The sequence below is a fragment of the Mandrillus leucophaeus genome, unplaced genomic scaffold (genome assembly GCF_000951045.1).
Source record: "Mandrillus leucophaeus isolate KB7577 unplaced genomic scaffold, Mleu.le_1.0 Scaffold139, whole genome shotgun sequence".
In the NCBI taxonomy this organism is placed as follows: domain Eukaryota; kingdom Metazoa; phylum Chordata; class Mammalia; order Primates; family Cercopithecidae; genus Mandrillus; species Mandrillus leucophaeus.
The window spans coordinates 2,633,146-2,651,091 of NW_012101354.1; the positions used below are offsets into that span (position 1 = coordinate 2,633,146).

General features: G+C 41.4%; 1 protein-coding gene across 4 annotated transcripts in view; it reads right to left on the reverse strand.

Moving 5' to 3' along the window:
- Positions 1–4,671: 4,671 nt before the first annotated feature.
- The window catches only part of VPS45 (vacuolar protein sorting 45 homolog (S. cerevisiae)), an 85,172-nt gene continuing 71,897 nt past the window's right edge, over positions 4,672–17,946 (reverse strand). For 3 of the 4 annotated variants that reach the window (XM_011973639.1, XM_011973637.1, XM_011973638.1), the window contains one exon: positions 4,674–5,289. In XM_011973639.1, coding sequence (XP_011829029.1) covers positions 5,202–5,289 — 88 coding nt within the window. In that variant the 3' untranslated portion in view covers positions 4,674–5,201. Of the gene's footprint in view, positions 5,290–17,946 lie in introns of all 4 variants that reach the window. The other variant, XR_001005328.1, reaches the window with a different exon arrangement.

Consider the following 17,946-nt stretch of genomic DNA (forward strand, 5'->3'; position numbering starts at 1 on the left):
CAAGAGACCCGGTCGCCGGCCGCCCCGGGGCCCAGTGGGCGGGCGCGGTGATAATGGAGAGACGTGCGGATTCGTGAAGACCGGAGATCGCCAGCCTCTAGAGCATCGCCTTTCCTGACCAAAAACAAAAACGAGAGCGGGAGCCCGGAGGGCGCGCCACCCAGAACTCTCATCAGGAATTCACGCTCCTAGGTGCTAGGGTGGCCTGGGCAGGTCAGATGCTGGGAAAAGTTTTATGCTCTGGAGGGGATCGACGTGTTGGGGGATGGGGTGGGACAGAAGTTTCTATTAATACACGTTTCTTCCAGTGTACAAAGCCTCAGGCCTTATTGTAGCCTCAGGAGAATAATCCTAAGGATGAGGCGGATTTTATGATCTCCATCTCACAGGGAGAAAACGGAGACTCAGAATAGCTGAGGGATTTGCAGACATAGTGTCAATGCTGGCAGGAATAGAATTGTCTCCAAACCATGATCCTTTATACCAAGTGGCTTTCAATGTAAGTTCCAGGTGAGGCTTAAACTTCCTGCCACCTGGGTATCTTTTCCCGCTGCACTAATAGGTAAAAATCCCATCCTCTCTACAGCGCTGGAGCCCAGTGGAGGGAAGGGCTGAACGCCCAGAGAATGCCCTGACTAGGGAAGCCTCTGCTGATCCCTCCTACAGCAGATCTGCCTCAGAGCCTCCAGGACACATCTTAGTAACTTCATGTCTTTTCAGTGTATATATGTGTGATGGAAAAGGGGAGTGAGAAACCCCACTCTTAGGTATTGGTTTCATCACCACTCTGGGCTTTGGTCAAGTCACTGAATTTCTTTAGGCCTGCATCCCTCCACATATTAAGTGGTGAGGGATGAACTGCCATTTTTATCAACAAGGAAAGTTAGGGGAATATATGAGATGACCTCTGAGAGTCCTTTGAAGATATGTGTTGTCTTCCAGGGCTAATTTTGAAATAAAAGGCTAATAAACACATTGCCTGGCACATGGCAAGCATGCAATAACCACAAAATGAATAAAAATCCCTGGCACTGAGGAGCAGGGAAAAGGAAAAATCCTTTTTCCAGAGATGTCTCAAGATAAAAGTGTTGGCTAAATTTGTGGTTTGAATAGTGGAGGCTGTTTTGGCTTTTTCTGGTATGTCAAATGAAGGAGGGGCTCCCTCCCCTTCCCAGTCCCACCTTTCCTCCTAATCCAATGATATTCCTCTCAACTTCTTTCCATTCACCATACCAATTAATTCCACGATTTTAGACTGACACAGAACCTTATCCTTTCAAAATGCTCTTATATGTCATTTCTTTACACTTTTAGTGCCACCTTGTAAGGTATATAGATTAAGTATTAATATTTTCATTTGGAAAATGAGGAAACAGGGCATGCCAGATCAACTGACTTGCCCAAGTTATACATCAAGTTACTGGCTAAATGGATTAGAATCCAAGCTTCCTGACTGCAGTCTCCTCTTCAGATTTTGTAACCCCCTCCCATGGGCATGAGTGTGCACACACCACGTTCCCCAAACCATCTTGTCCCCTTCCCAATGTCTCTTTTTTTTTTTTTTTTTTTTTGAAGTCTCGCTCTGTCGCCCAGGCTGGAGTGCAGTGGCCTGATCTCGGCTCACTGCAAGCTCTGCCTCCCGGGTTTACGCCATTCTCCTGCCTCAGCCTCCCGAGTAGCTGGGACTACAGGCGCCCGCCACCTCGCCCGGCTAGTTTTTTGTATTTTTTAATAGAGACGGAGTTTCACCATGTTAGCCAGGACGGTCTTGATTTCCTGACCTCGTGATCCGCCCGTCTCGGCCTCCCAAAGTGCTGGGATTACAGGCGTGAGCCACCGCGCCCGGCCCCAATGTCTCTATTTTCTAACCCCCTGTTTAAAGAGCGATGGAAAAATAATGAGCAAATCCAGGATGTCTTCATATGTGAGGAAGCAATATGTCCAGATGTACTGGTGAGGAATAGCCTGCATGATTTTTTGAGGGTTTGCTGGACAAACACACATGAGTGGTTTAGATTTATCATTTAAATAGATTCTGATTTATGGGAAAAAAGTAATTCATCATTTGCCCCATCTTCCTCCTTTCCCAATAGTCAATAAATATTGGGCCGCGCGTGGTGGCTCACGGCTGTAATCCCAGCACTTTGGGAGGCCGAGGCGGGTGGATCATTTGAGGTCAGAAGTTCAAGACCAGCCTGACCAACATGATGAAACTCCATCTCTACTAAATACAAAAAAAAAAAAAAAAAAAAAAAAAAAAAAAAAAAAAAAAAGGCCAGATGTGGTGGCACACGCCTGTAATCCCAGCTACTTGGGAGGCTGAGGCAGGAGAATCGCTCGAACCTGGGAGGCAGAGGTTGCAGTGAGCCGAGATCGCACCACTGCACTCCAGCCTGGGCAGCAGAGTGAAATTCCATCTCAAAAATAGATAGATTGATAGATAGATAGATAGATAGATAGATAAATAGATAAAACAAATATTTGAGTGCCTCCTATATGTGAGGTCCAGGGTTCCTTTCGTGCTGCATCAGATAGGTGCCAGAGCATTGTGAAACATCAGGCAGAGGGGCTAATGAAAAAGAAAAACCCTCCAAAGTAATTTTCAGATTCCAGAGCAGATGCATGTGGGCTGCAGAACCTTCCCTGCCTGTCTGCTCTCTTAAGATGTTATATAAATCTCTGGCGTCCTTTCTTTCTCTGCCCTGCTCCATCCTGTGATCCTGTCCCTACTTTCGTTCACCTGTTTTCCCTTTGTCCTGTCACTCACCCCTTTCCACTTCCTCTGGCCTATTCTTGAAGCTGATTTGCCTCACCAGGTGAACTTCGTGGTACCTGAATTGGGATGTAGGTCGGACTGTTTTCCAAAGACCAATGCTTAAGTGAGAAATCTGAGAACGTATGGGTTCCTTTACACATTTTTATAGCGCTGTCTCCTCAGCGTTCCTCAGTGAGCGTGACCCTACACACACATAAACCACAGAAATCACTCTCAGTCAGTTTCTGCCTGTGGTGGAGATAAGACACTGGGACTACCTCATGATGGGGGTACCTCCCTAACAACACCTGAGGATAAGATGCGACTGCTAGTAGCTGTATTCTATAACAGAATATTTTATAACTTAAGGGAGAAAGGGAACTATTAGAGATAAAAACTTGTGAACTGCTTGCAAGTTTACTGGGCGGAAACTGTTATTCAAACACAGTTGTCTAAAAACAAATATCCTTGGCTTTTGTGGAGTAAATGGAACACAGAGGTTTTGACCAGGGCATTTCCACTTATGGGGGAGAGGATTATTAAAAGCATACAAGATCTTAATTAAAGTGATGTTTTTAAAGGGCACAAAAATAAAGGGCCAGTAATAATGGAATCAGCTCTGTAAATCTTACACAAAAATATGAGTCTTTGATTCTTAATAAAGAAATGCCAACTTCTGACATCAAACACCCTGATAGTAGGGCTCATTTCTTAGACTTCTTGATATTGTCAGTTGAGTAGGCACAATGGAAGCAGATGAATAATGAGGAAAATGATATAAGGAAGGTCTCTGTTTTTGCTTTTTTTATTCCACAGCGTTATCTTGGCGATAAGAAGAGAAGCACAGATATTCCTGCTTGGAGGAGGGAGTTTTTCATATTTTAAAACACTATATAACTTGTAAAATGCTGCATTTAAAATACTCCATCCCCAAGTGCAGGCTGTCTCAAAGACTTATAAAAAATGAAGAAGAAAAAATTACCCAAAGGGACCCACAAAAGCCAAAAACAAAAACAAACACCTTGGATTTTAGCTTGGATTTTACTTCATGAGTGTGTGTAAAGAAACAACAGCTGAGGCCGGGTGTGGTGGCTCACGCCTGTAATCCCAACACTTTGGGAAGCTGAGGTGGGTGGATCACGAGGTCAGGAGTTCAAGACCATCCTGACCAAGATAGTGAAACCCCATCTCTACTAAAAACAAACAAACAAACAAAAAAAAACAACCAAACAGTTGAGAGCTGGGAGGAGTGGAGAAAAGAGGGACAGAATGACCTTTCAGCTTTTCCCTCTATTTTTTGAACTGTTTATTAGTGCAATGATTAGATGTGCAATGATTAAAATGATTAGTCCAGTCATTTTACATGTGATTCTGTACAGAAATTAATCTTATTTACTATTAGCTACATTTTATTGATTACTGTACACCAGTGTTTTAAGCACTTTTCATGTATCATCTCATCTCATTTAATTCTTATAATCCTATGAGGAAGGTTCTGTTTTATAAATGAGAAAGCTGAGCCACAAAGAGGCTAAATAACATTCCCAAAGCCATATAAATATGACATAGATTTGGCCCTTGCTGTCTGATGCTAGAGAATATTTATCAACATACAAGTTCACACACACACACACACACACACACACACACACACACCAGGGAGGGATTGCGCTTTGGTATTTTTGCTATGATGATTTGAGGATACCTTAATTTCCTGGCAATAATGATACTATCGGTTTATCCTGTTTTCAAGAGAGGTGAAATTGACACCAGAATTTATTATTTGCCTTGACATACTTTAAATATCCTTCAGGTAGAGGTAATGCCTTCATTATATTCGGTGTGAAACCAGCTCATGTCCCACCTCATAAATTCCCATAAATTAGCCCCAAAGAAATAAAACTAAATCACCCATATCTTTTCACAAAATGGATTTTTATTGTGGTCATACATGGTTTCTCAGTGCCACAGAAAATTGCTATGTAGGGACAAAAAATTTTGGATGGCTCTATAAAGAAATATGGTAGGTTTTCAGAAATAAGTTGTGCAGGAATGTGGTTATTGAAAAGCAGAAAGGGTCAAGGGAAGAGAAAGGAAGTCAAGGAATGTGGTATGTACATCAAATGATTACTTTTTAAGCCCCTCTAGGCTCTGATAACCCTTTCCCCACGTCAGATCCCAACAAAATTCATCAGTAACTGAAGTGATTGTGCTAACAGATACATAAAAACTACCAGAGAAAAGTGGGTTGAGATGGGCTCAGACTTATTGTTAGGTCAACTCTGGGAGTCGTGTGTCTGTGCCAACCACAAATCTGTGGGCTACCTGGAGATGAGTTCTAACAACCAGCACAGAACCCAAAGCTGCTCTCCAACACCTCTGATTAGTAGGGAAAGCCTGTAGTGGGGGTGAGAGAGGAAGCTGTGCCCTTCCCCCAACCACTGTTTCATCTTCTGCTCGCTGACCTTGATGTGACTTGAGAGCTCTCCTTGCTTCGGCTGTGCAGTCCAGAAGCCAGAACTTCCTCTAGGAAACTGATAAGTAGTTTGAGGTTACTTGAAAGAAAAAACAAAAGCATCTCCAAAAATAGAATGTCTTGCTCTGGACAGCTAACCAGATGAAAATATATAATGAATAGTAGCCAAGAGGTACTGGTCTGATATTTGGGTATAGAAGGGAAGCATCAGTTGAGCACTACAACATCCATACTGCAAGGACAGTCCTTCTGTGCTCTTCCCCAGGGTCTTCATTTTGTTTTTTTTTTTAGAATTAAATTTGTAAGGTCTATTAAGACTAACATTTCAAGTTTGAAGTTTCTATTTGGGAACCCAGAATTTTTAAGGGCAAGGCCACTATATTAACTCAATACCATGTTACATCAGCACCTGTTATCTATACTCTTGAAACTGTCTCAGAGCTTGTATGTTATCTCTAGTTTCTTCCTTATCCAATGTACTCTCCAGAGTGGCACCAGAGTTACTTATCTAAAATACGGATTACAAGCCAGGTGCGGTGGCTCAGGTCTGTAATCCTAGCACTTTAGAAGGCTGAGGCGGGTAGATTGCTTGAGCTCAGAAGTTCGAGACCAGCCTGGGCAACAGAGCGAGACCCTGTCTCTAATTAAAAAAAAAAAAATTAACAAATAAAACAAAATACAAATTTTATCCTGTTATATACTCTCCCCTCTTCTGCTTTAAAACCTTTCTTTTACTTATGGAAAATGTACAGTTCGAGGCCTTTCATAATGTGGCCTAATAATGAATACTTATATTCATTTTGTTCTGAGCACTTTTTAAAGCCGTATGTGTATATATATGCATATATGCCTGCAGCCCTGTCAAACAGATGCTACTATTATCCTCATTTTAAGAAAACGAAGAAGCAAACCTATAGAGGGGAGGTTAAGTGACTTGCCAAGGTCACAACAGACAGTAAGTGGCTCAGCTGGGACTCAAACCCAGGCTCTAGATTCTGTGCCTTTCAGCATCATACAATATTGCTTCCCACTGGTCTATTCCATCTCTCAGAGTGCAGCCTCTATGCCATCCATGCCCAACAACTCACTGTTCCTAAACATGTCATGAGCTTTCATACTTCAAGTAGTTATTCTTACTATGTCCTATGTTTGAAATGTAGGGCTATTCTTTCTCTGCTGAAATGGCGTGATCTCGACTCACTGCAACTTCTGCCTCCCAGGTTCAAACGATTCTCTTGCCTCAGCCTCCTGAGTAGGTGGGATTACAGGCATGCGCTACCATGCTGGCTAATTTTTGTAGTTTTAGTAGAGACAGGGGTGTCACCATGTTGGCCAGGCTGGTCTCAAACTCCTGGCCTCAAGTGATGATCTACCTGCTTCAGCCTCCCAAAGTGCTGGGATTACAAGTGTAAGCCACTGCGCCTGGCAGGAACCTTTTTCTTTAAGACTAAGGATTAAAAGTCACTTTTCTGGCCAGGCATGGTCTCATTCATACATACATATATAAATACATAAATGTCACTTTTTTGTAAAGCGCTTCCAGACTCCTCCATGCTGAACTAATTACTATTATTACTTTATCCCACTCCTATCTCAGCACTGTATAATTGTTGCCAAGATAGACTGTGAGCTTCTTGGGAGGTAGGGGGAAGTCTTACTCACCTTAGATCTCCAGGGCTTAACACAGAGGTATCCAATAAAGTTATGCTGAGTAAATGAATAAAATAGCTACCCATTGGCAAGAGAGCCCTCTTTATAATATAAAAGTTATTTGGATGGATGGGTGCGATGGCTTACGCTGTAATCCCAGCACTTTGGGAGGCCTTAAGGCGGGTGGATCGCTTGAGCCCAGGGATTCGAGACCACGCTGGGCAACATAGTGAAACCCCATCTCTATAAAAAATACAAAAATTAGACAGGCGCCTGTAGTCCCAGCTACTTGGGAGGCTAAGGCAGGAGAATCGCCTGAGCCCAGGAGGCAGAGGTTGCAGTGAGCCAAGATCGTGCCATTGCACTCCAGCCTGGGCGACAGGGGTGAAACCCTGTCACAACAACAATAACAACAACAACAACAACGACAACAACAAAAGTTATTTGGATGCTCAGGACTCTCTCTCAGAGCAGATATTTAAAAGACAGAGGACTGGAGGAATGACCAGGTATCTTATTACCATTGTTTTGCAGTTTTAGACTGAAAGATTCTGGGCTTGGAGAATTTAAATTCCAAACTCCTTTGCAAAAGAAAACATTGCAAAGTAGAGGGAAAGGAGTAGAAGCTAAGTCCATTTGTTTCTCTGTGGAAATACAGACATCTTTGGCCTGGCTTTTTGGCCAGTTGGACTGGAGACAATTGCAGGTCAGAAAACAAGTGTTAGGAAATGAAGTAGCACTGATTTTTTTTTTGTTTTTAAACAATAACACAACAAGTCTTGGTGACTTCTGGAAAGAATGAAATAAATGTGCTGGGAAACCCTACAGGAATTTATCAGGGGATATTTGGTTCATTTCCAACTCTGCTACAAAGGGAAGAACTAAAGATCCTCCTCTGTATATCAACAAGACCCCACATTCCTGACTATAATGAGAACACACTTACTATTTATATTTACCAAGCCTAATTTTGTTTCCTAGGGCCACTGTGACTTAAAAAAAATATATCTATTTGGGGACTCTGATGAGTCATTGCTCAGAATGCTTAAAAAATTATGGGGAATGAACATATTGGTAGCTGTACCCCAAATTTAGATTATGTTTAAAAACAAAACAAAAGAATAATTTTTCTTTCTAAATTCGTTTTAAATTAATCTCATTAAAAGTGAACTCAAAAATCCCCTTCTCCTGTGGTGCCATAGTCCAGTTCAATTCAGTTCAATTCAATCCAATTCAACAAATGTTTAATGAGCATCCATTATGAATGAGGCATTGAACTAGGTGTACAAATGAACACCTTAGTTATGATTCCCACATTAAGGGACTCTCAGAGACAGATACACAATCACAATCCAATATGAGTATAAACAGAGGCAGTGCCAGAAACTAACAGAGTGGATTAACGCTACTGCTTTTTTGGTTTGTGCTGTCATCAAGGGTGTTTTCCTGACTCCATGTATATAAGGAAGGTGGGTGGAAAAAAGCAGAACCCCAACCCTGATTTTATTTTATTTTATTTTTTATTTGAGACGGAGTGTCGCTTTGTCACCCAGGCTGGGGTGCAGTGGCCGGATCTCAGCTCACTGCAAGCTCCGCCTCCCGGGTTCACACCATTCTCCTGCCTCAGCCTCCCGAGTAGCTGGGACTACAGGCGCCCTTCACCTCGCCCGGCTAGTTTTTTCTATTTTTTAGTAGAGACGGGGTTTCACCATGTTAGCCGGGATGGTCTCGATCTCTTGACCTTGTGATCCACCCGTCTCGGCCTCCCAAAGTGCTGGGATTACAGGCTTGAGCCACCGCGCCCGGCCCAACCCTGATTTTAAAAAGTCAACCTTGAGAAGTCTTAAGTCACACACTGAAAAGCAAGCTTCTTCACTTAGATCGTTGGTAAGGGACTAGAGACCAACATTTATAGGATTAAAAATATTAATTACTAAGATAATTCAGCTGAACAACTGTGTTTCTATTCCTAAACAAAGCTACCACACTGTAACAAAACTATGTGTGTGTATGTGTATATAATTTAAGGATATGTCTTCCTCCTTTTTCACTATACTCCACAGGTAAAAATTACATGTGAATTTCTTATACCAAAGACACCAAGGGGAATCTAGAACCTGAACAGTGGTATAATAATATATTAAAAAAATGGAGCTTGTGGGGAGCAGAAAAATAGGAAAAGACTTTCAGGAAAATAATGAGAAAAACCCCAAGATATTTGCCGTAATGGAGTAATAAGCTCCTAATTACAGCCAAACACTTACTTGGAGATGTTAGGAGTATGGGAGTGGGTAAGGGAGAAGGATAAGATGAAAGTTTTAATAGCTCAAAACACTGAAAACGCTCCTCACCTCTCCTTTCAACTTCCACTGCTTGCAGTTTTGAGAGCCACTGCTATGTTTCATACTTCTTTGCTTTTGCACCTACTATTCGAAGGCTGTCACATCTGTCTCATACTTTGTTTGGTGGAACTACGCACCTTTAAAAACCCAACTCTCACGTTATTACTCCTCTAGGAAGCTTTCCTCAACTGCATTGCCCTCCCCTTAGAGTTATTACTCGTTCTTCCATATCTTGTAAATATACTATGTTGTAATTTATTTGTCTATATGTCTATTTTCCATGCAAGCCTATGAAGCTTTTTGGGGCACAAGGATACATGAGTACATTCTCTTTGTAAAAGTTTTAAACAGTACACATATACCTCATCTTCCTTGACCCTTCTTATCCTCATCACTCCAGAAATAACATAGTTTGATCAACAAATATTTACTGTCTACTATGTGCTAGGCACCGTTCTAGAAGCTGTGAATACAGCAGTGAAGAAAGTAAAAAAAACCAAAAAACAAATAAACGAACAAAAAAACCCCTCTGCTGTCATGGAATTTATATTCCAATGGGAGATAAGGAGAATAAAATTAATTAGTCACTACTAATAATACAACAATGGTGTACACATATTACTATGTGCAAAGTACTGTTCTAATGGACAGAAACCATTCACTTTAAATACACACGCACACACACACGAAACAGAGAAGTCAAGATCTTACAGCTTAGAAGTGGAATTGGGATATAATCCCAGGCAATTTGGCTTCAGTTTGTTTTTTTAACTATAATGCTATACTGCCTCTTTGTAATACGTTAGATGAAGAAATACTATGGGAAAAGATAAAGCAGGCTTAAAAAAGGAGTATTGGAGATGATAGTGGTGTGAGATTTTAAAACTAGTGACTGGGCTGGGTGCGGTGGCTCACACCTGTAATCCCAGCACTGTGGGAGGCCAAGGTGGGAGGTCACTTGAGGTCACCAGTTTGAGACCAGCTTGACCAACATGGTGAAACCTGTCTCTACTAAAAATACGAAAATTAGCCAGGTGTAGTGGTGCATGCCTATAATCTCAGATACTTGGGAGGCTGAGGCACGAGAATCGCTTGAACCTGGGAGGCGGAGGTTGCAGTGAGCTGAGACTGTGCCACGGCACTCCAGCCTGGGTGCCAAAGCAAGACTCCATCTCAAAACAACAACAACAACAACAAAATAAAATAAAACTAGTGACTGGCTGCCCATGGTGGCTCATGCCTGTAATCCCAGAACTTCGGTAGGCTGAAGCAGGAGGATATTTTTAATCCTATTGCTTGAGTCCAGGAGTTCAACATCAGCCTGGGCAACATGGCAAGATCCTCTACAAAAAATTTAAAAAATTAGCTGAGCATGGTGGTGCACACCTGTAGTCCTAGCTCTTCAGGAAGCTGAGGTGGAAGGTTCACCTGAGCTTGAGCCCAGGATTTAGAGATTGCAGTGAGCTATGATCATGCCATTGCACCCCAGCCTGGGTGACAGAGTGAGACTCTGTCTCAAAAAAAGAGAGTTCATCAATGTTAGGTAATAGCTTTTCTTGAAGAGGAATAAAATACTACCATAAAAAAATCCCCCCAAAACAAAAACAAAAACTAGTACTCAAGGAAGACCTTCCTGAGAAACTGACATTTAAGCCAAGACCTGAATGAGGCAACGGAGCATGTATCTGGGAAAGAGCAAGTGCAAAAGGATCAAGGCTCTGTATGTTTAGGGAAAAGAAAGAAGGTTAGTGTGGCTAGAGTGAAGTGAATAAGGTGTTGGATGGTAAGAGGTGAGATTGGAGAGGTAAGGAATGGGTAGAGTGGGCTATAAGGAGAGATCATGTAAGGCCTGGCATGTCATTGTAAGAATTGTGGTTTTTACTTTGGGTAAGATGAGAGACATCTGGAAGGTTCTGCAAAAAAATGTGACATACCCTGAATGACACATTTTCACAAGATCACCCTACTACTATATTGAGAAGGGGGTGCTGGGGGACAAGTGTAAAGCAGCTGCAGTAATCCCAGTAGGAAGTGATGGTGGCATGGACCAGAGCAGTAGTGGCGAAAGGGCATTAGATTCTGGGTGTATTTTGAAGGTAAAGCTCTCAGGACTTACTGATAAGTCAGGATGTAGGTGTGAGAGAAAGAGGAGATTCAAGAAAATGCCAAGTTTTTTTCTGCCTAAGCAACTAAAGGAATGGATGTGTCACTGAGGGGGGAAGTTGGAGCGAGGATTATGTGAGGAAGAAATATCAGAAGTTTGGTTTTGATCACGCTAAGTATGAATATTTATTAGACGTTCAAGTAGAGATGTCAAAAAGACAGTGGATATACAAGTCCAGAGTTTGGGGGAGAAGTTTGGTCAAGAAACACTGGTTCTCAATGGGGTGAGGAGGAGTGTGATTTTACTCTCAGGGGACATTTGGCAGAGTCTGGAGATGTTTTTCTCCTTGTCATAACTGGTGGAGTGCTGCTGGTTTCTCACGGGTATAGGCCAGGAATGTTGCTGAACATCTATAATGCAAAGGACAGTCCTCCACAACGACAGATTATCTGCCTCCAAATAGCAACAGTGAAACTCAGGACTAGAAATATAAATCTGGGAGTTAGTAGTGGAGACAGAATTTAAAGCCATGAGACTGAATGAGATGGCCAAGGGAGTTGGTGGCCAAGTCCCAGGGATTCCAAAAACAGGAGAAACAGCAAACGAGACAGAGAAGGAATGGCCAGTGAGGTAGGAGGACCAAGACAGTATAGCTCCTGGAAGCTAAGTGATAACAATGACCAGTCTGTGCAACATAGTGATACTGCATCTCTATTTTTTTTAAAAACAGAAGTGAAGGAACTGTGTCAGATGCTGCTGATAGGTCAAGCAAAATGAGGACTGAAAGTTGACTCTATGGTTAGCTATGTGGAGGTCCCTAGGGACCCTGACAAGATTTTGGAGTGATGGAAGTGAAGGCCTGAATGCAGTAGTTGAGGAGAATATGTGGGCTTAAGAGAATATGTGAGGGAAGGAATTAGAGACAGTGAGTATAAACAACTCTTGGAGAATTTTCCTATGAAAGAGAACAGAGAAATGAGATGGAGCCTAGAAAGAGTAAGGGGATTAAGAGAGGGCTTTTAAAGATGCAGAACATAGCAGGGTATTTCAAACTGATTTTTCTTTTTTTTGGGAGACGGAGTCTCACTCTGTCGCCTAGGCTGGAGTGCAGTGGCACGATCTCGGCTCACTGCAACCTCCACCTTCCGGGTTCAAGCAATTCTCCTGCCTCAGCCTCCTGAGTAGCTGGGACTACAGGGATACGCTGCCACACCCGGCTAATTTGTTGTATTTTAGTAGAGACAGGGTTTCACTGTGTTGCCCAGGCTGGTCTCGAACTCCTGAGCTCAGGCAATCTGCCCACCTTGGCCTCCCAAAGTGCTAGGATTACAGGCGTGAGACACCGTGCCTGGCATAACAGGATATTTCTATGCTTCTATGAATAATCCAATAGATAGGAAAAAAACGATTTGGGAAAGAAAGGGGAGCGAGTTTGGAGTGATATTCCAGTGTAGGTGAGGTGGATGGGCTCTGGTGCCCAAGTGGAAGAGCTAGCCCCAGCTAGGAGCATTCATCCCCTATGATAGGACAGAAGGCAGTGGGTTTTCTCCCTTCTAATTATCTTCTAATGGTTTGTCTTACTAGTCAGTGCACATCTTGAGTATTACCTTCTTCATTCTTAGCATAAAGTGGATGAATTGTTTGCCAAATGAACACGATTCAGATACAGATTTTTAACAGAAGACCCCAGCTTAAATATCACCTAGTATACTAAACTTTTTCTAAATATCCAACAGCAGTTTTATCAGGAGCAAGGGAATAGGTTGGCATTCAACATCTACGACTGAGGCTGGGCTCACACCTGTAATCCCAGCACTTTGGGAAGCCAAGGCAGGTGCATCACTTTGAGCTCAGGAGCTCGAGACCAGCCTGGGAAACATGGTGAATTCCTGTCTCTACAAAAAAAATACAAAAATTAGCTAGGTGTGGTGGTGTGCACCTGTGGTCCCAGCTATTCGGGAGCCTCAGGCTGGAGAATCGCTTAAACCTGGGGGGTGGAGGCTGCAGTGAGTTGAGATGGCACCACTGCACTCCAGCCTGGGTCATAGGCTGTCTCAAAACAAACAAATCTACATCTGGAAATACCAGGAATCTCACACAAACAGATCATCCTGCCCCTCACGTTTAATGAATAATGAAGAACTTCTCATTATTTCTCAAATGTGGTATCCCTTTTTTTTTTTTTTTTAAATCTTGCTCCTGTCCTTAATCATGCTTTTCCTCAGCCTTGACTGCTTTTTCTTCCTATGGAAATCCTACTTATCCTTTGTGGTCTAGTTCAAAAACCACCTCCTCTGTGAGGCATTTCCTAGTTACTCTGTCAGAATTATTTATTTATATTTAGGATACATTTTATTTAACTTCTGTACATGAACACTTTTCATTTTTTTTTTTTTTTTTTTGAGGTGAAGTTTTGCTCTCATTGTTCAGGCTGGAGTGCAGTGGTGCGATCTTGGCTTGCTGCAACCTCCACCTCCTGAGTTCAAGCAATTCTCCTGCCTCAGCCTCCTGAATAGCTGGAATTACAGGAGTCCACCACCATGCCCACCACCATCATGCCTGTAATACCAGTACATTGGGAAACCGAGGTAGGCAGATCACCAGAGGTCAGGAGTTCAAAACCAGCCTGGTCAACATGGTGAAACCCCGTCTCTACTAAAATTAACAAAAATTAGCCAGGTATGGTGGTGGGCACCTGTAATCCCAGCTATTGGGGAGGCTAAGGCTGGACAATCACTTGAACCTGGGAGGCGGAGGTTGCAGTGAGCCAAGATTGCGCCATTGTACCTGTCTCTTATACACATCTAGATGTGTATAAGAGACAGGAGCAAGACTCTGTCTCTTAAAAAAAAAATAAAAACAAAAATGCTGCATGCAGTGGCTCATGCCTGTAATCCCAGCACTTTGGGAGGCCAAGGAGGGTGGATCACCTGAGGTCAGGAGTTTGAGACCAGCCTGGCCAACATGGTGAAACCCCATCTCTACTAAAAAAAATACAAAAATTAGCCAGGTATGGTGGTGGGCACCTGTAATCCCAGCTATTGGGGAGGCTAAGGCTGGACAATCACTTGAACCTGGGAGGCGGAGGTTGCAGTGAGCCAAGATTGCGCCATTGCACTCCAGCCTGGGTGACAGGAGCAAGACTCTGTCATAAAAAAAAAAATAATAAAAAATGCATAATTTTATATTATTTTTCATAAAAGGACCTTTAAAATTTTGACATAAACATACTTTAAGGTACTTATCAGTTAAATTTTTTAATTCTACCCCTGAACATCCCCCCAATTATAAGAAACTGGGCACTCCAAAAGATGTGTCATGTTTATTTTGTGCCATTAGTCTTTGAGACTAATCATATCCTAATATGAATAATACAGAATTTGTTTGACTCCTTCAATGAACCATAAGATTATTTATGTTTGCATTTAAGTTCCTGCCTTGAATAGTAAAGGCAGCCACTCAATAAATATACTCCTTAATGCTCCCAAACAATATAATCAAAATATTCTGTCAATATTCTTAGCTCACATTTTCTTGTTTCTCCTTGAGAGGAGCAATAGTAATAATAAAAAATGTAACAAAAAACCTCATGTCTATGGACAGGTGAATGGAAAAGTAAACTATGGTATATTCACATAATGGAATGTTACACAGCACTGAAAAATGATTGAGGTTACATGCAACAATATAGATGAATCTTAGAAGCAACGTTTAATGAAAAAAGTATGATACCATCTTTATAAAGCTCAAAAACAAGCAAAACTAAACAATGTGTTATTTAGAAATACATAGATAAGTGCTAAAAACACTATCTTCTTCCACCAAAGCAAGGGAATTAAATACAAAATGTAGGATAGCACTTACCTGTTGTAGGGAGATAAGGGATGTAATTGGAGAGGAACACATGGATACATCTATGTTACTGGCAATTTTCTAGTCCTTGGGTTAGGTGAAAGGCTCAAGCGTATTTATTATATTATGCTTTCTAACTTACATGTGACATATATTTTATCAAATATTATATTAAAATACAATTAAAAAACACAAAAGTGGAGTGGGTTTCTTTACCCTAGATTTTCTCAGAATCTTTAATATGCGAATGTGAGTTTTGACTTTTCAAGAGAAGGACAGAGTGTTTTCCAAACTTAGTTGGCTATAGAACCCTTTTTAAAATGGAATACCTATCAATATCTCCTCAAATAAATTTTCTGTATAACAAGCCTTGGAATACACTGAATTAAAGTATAAGATATTTCCTTGATTCTAACTAATTCCACTGGAGTTACTTTACCCTATGACACTTTCTTACAAATGATGTAATTGCCTATTAAAAAATGTAGCTATTCCTTCCCAGTTCCCTCCTTAGTACTGGCCACCTGATTTATGAAACAAAACAAAACAAAACCAAACCAAAACAAAACAAAGAAGCAAACAGGAGCTCTTGGCACTATTTCCTCTCTCATTGAGAAGAAACAGCAAAAAAGCAAACAATGAGATTCTGCATGGATCTAGCATTGTTTGTGTCATTCATTGGAATATCATGCGAAGAGAAAGAAAAAAATTACCCTCATCATCCACAGGGTAAAAAATGGACTCCTCAAGGACAGAACTCAGAGGTCTGAAAGGTTGTTATCATCTGAGAACACAGAGGTCTGAAAGGTAGTTATTGTCTGAGAATAAAAAGAGGTGTAGATGTGTGGGAACATTCAAGCCCACATCAATTTGTCAGAACAACCACAACTACAGGGGCAGCATGGTGAACGCTCTTAAAAAATGCAAGAAACGAAGCCCCAAATAACCCAGCTGTAGCAATCATGAATGCTGAAGACTCTTCGCATGTCTTCTTTATTTTTTTGAGATGGAGTCTCGCTCTGTTGCCCAGGCTGGAGTGCAGCCCCAGTTCAAAAGATTCTCCTGCCTCAGCCTCCCGAACAGCTGGGATTACAGGTGCCCACCACCATGCCCAGCTAATTTTTGTATTTTTTTTTTTAGTAGAGACGGGGTTTCACCATGTTGGCCAGGCTGGTCTTGAACTCCTGGAACTCCTGACCTCAGGTGATCCACACACCTTAGCCTCCAAAAGTGCTGGGATTACAGGCATGAGACATCATGCCTGGCCTGCGTCTTTTAATTTTAGAGGTACTGACTCTGGGGGGCCCCAAAGGAGAAATTTTAAGCGAACACAAATGGAAATGGAACTACTAAAAATTTTTCTTCTCATACACTGCAAAGTCATCTGACATTGGACTATCTTCATAGCACATTTTATCACTGCCTCAGTATATTCCCACTTGGAATAACAGTATAATTCTACCCTTGAATTATATGGTAAAGTAAAGGTTTTTAAGATAACTTACTTGGAAGTAAGGGTGATGACAGAGATGGTGATGATGAATATCCTAAGTCTGTTTTACTTTATCTCCCCAAAATGTAGCAGTAATAACAGCAACAGCAGGTAACATCCATTGAGTGCTTACCCTCTGCCAGATCACCTCTAAGCATTTTACAAATATTAATCATCTAATCATCACAACAATGGTATGAAGGGGCTATTAATACCTCCATTTTACAGCTGAAAAAGCTGAGGCAGAAAGAGGCTAAATGATTTGTCTCAGATCATACAAGTGAATATGTGCCAAAACCAGAATTTAAACAAGGTAGTCTGGCACTAAAGCCCATACTCTTGTTATGTTACACTGCTTCTTACAAGACCAAAGGGTACCAAAAGGTGATTTATATGTAACAGGTTCCACTTAGGCTTAGAAGCTCTAATGATAATCCTAGTGAAATAACATATGTCCTGAAGGATGCATCATTCATTTGGGGAAAGTAATACTGTACAGTTTTGTCAGAGGAATGCAACTCAGGGCTGTGTTGAATATAATCAACTGGATACTTTATTATTTAAATAATTCCAGTGGCATCAAATTGATGACTCTTTAAAATCGGTAGAACATTTTAATATTTTTTGATCATAAAAACAGAAATATAGATAATACTGGAAATAATGAAGTAAATGGGTCACTTCTGTCTCACTATACAGAGTCAGGCATGTTTGAGCTTTTCCTTACATTTTTAACTTTTTAGTTTTACACAAGTCCTGAAACAAATATGCAAATCTGTATTGGATCTTCCGCATGACACAAAAAGGCATATCTTACAAACTTGTAAGAGAGAAGAACTTTCTCCCATAACTCAACATTCTGGCTGCAGGAAACAGACCCATTCAAAGTAGCTTATGCAAAAAAAAAAAAAAAAGATTATTGTATGGCATTGACAGGGCAGAGGTGTCTGCCACTGACTCAATGCAAGATCATTGCTTCATAAAACCCTGGAATCTGGAACTGGAAGGCTGCTTTGAAACTAGATAACATGTACCTTGCTGACTCTTGCTTCCATTTCTCTCTCATTTATTTATTGGTCTCTTCTTTAAGCTTCACACTGTTAATCTGTTTCTTCCTTCTTTCTCTGCATCTGGGTTGAAGTACATCGCTTTTTAACCAACCTTCTCCATACACATCGATAATTTTTATTTATTTACTTATACTTATTGAGACATAGTCTTGCTCTGTCACACAGGCTGGAGTGCAGTGGCATGATCATAGCTCACTGTAACCTT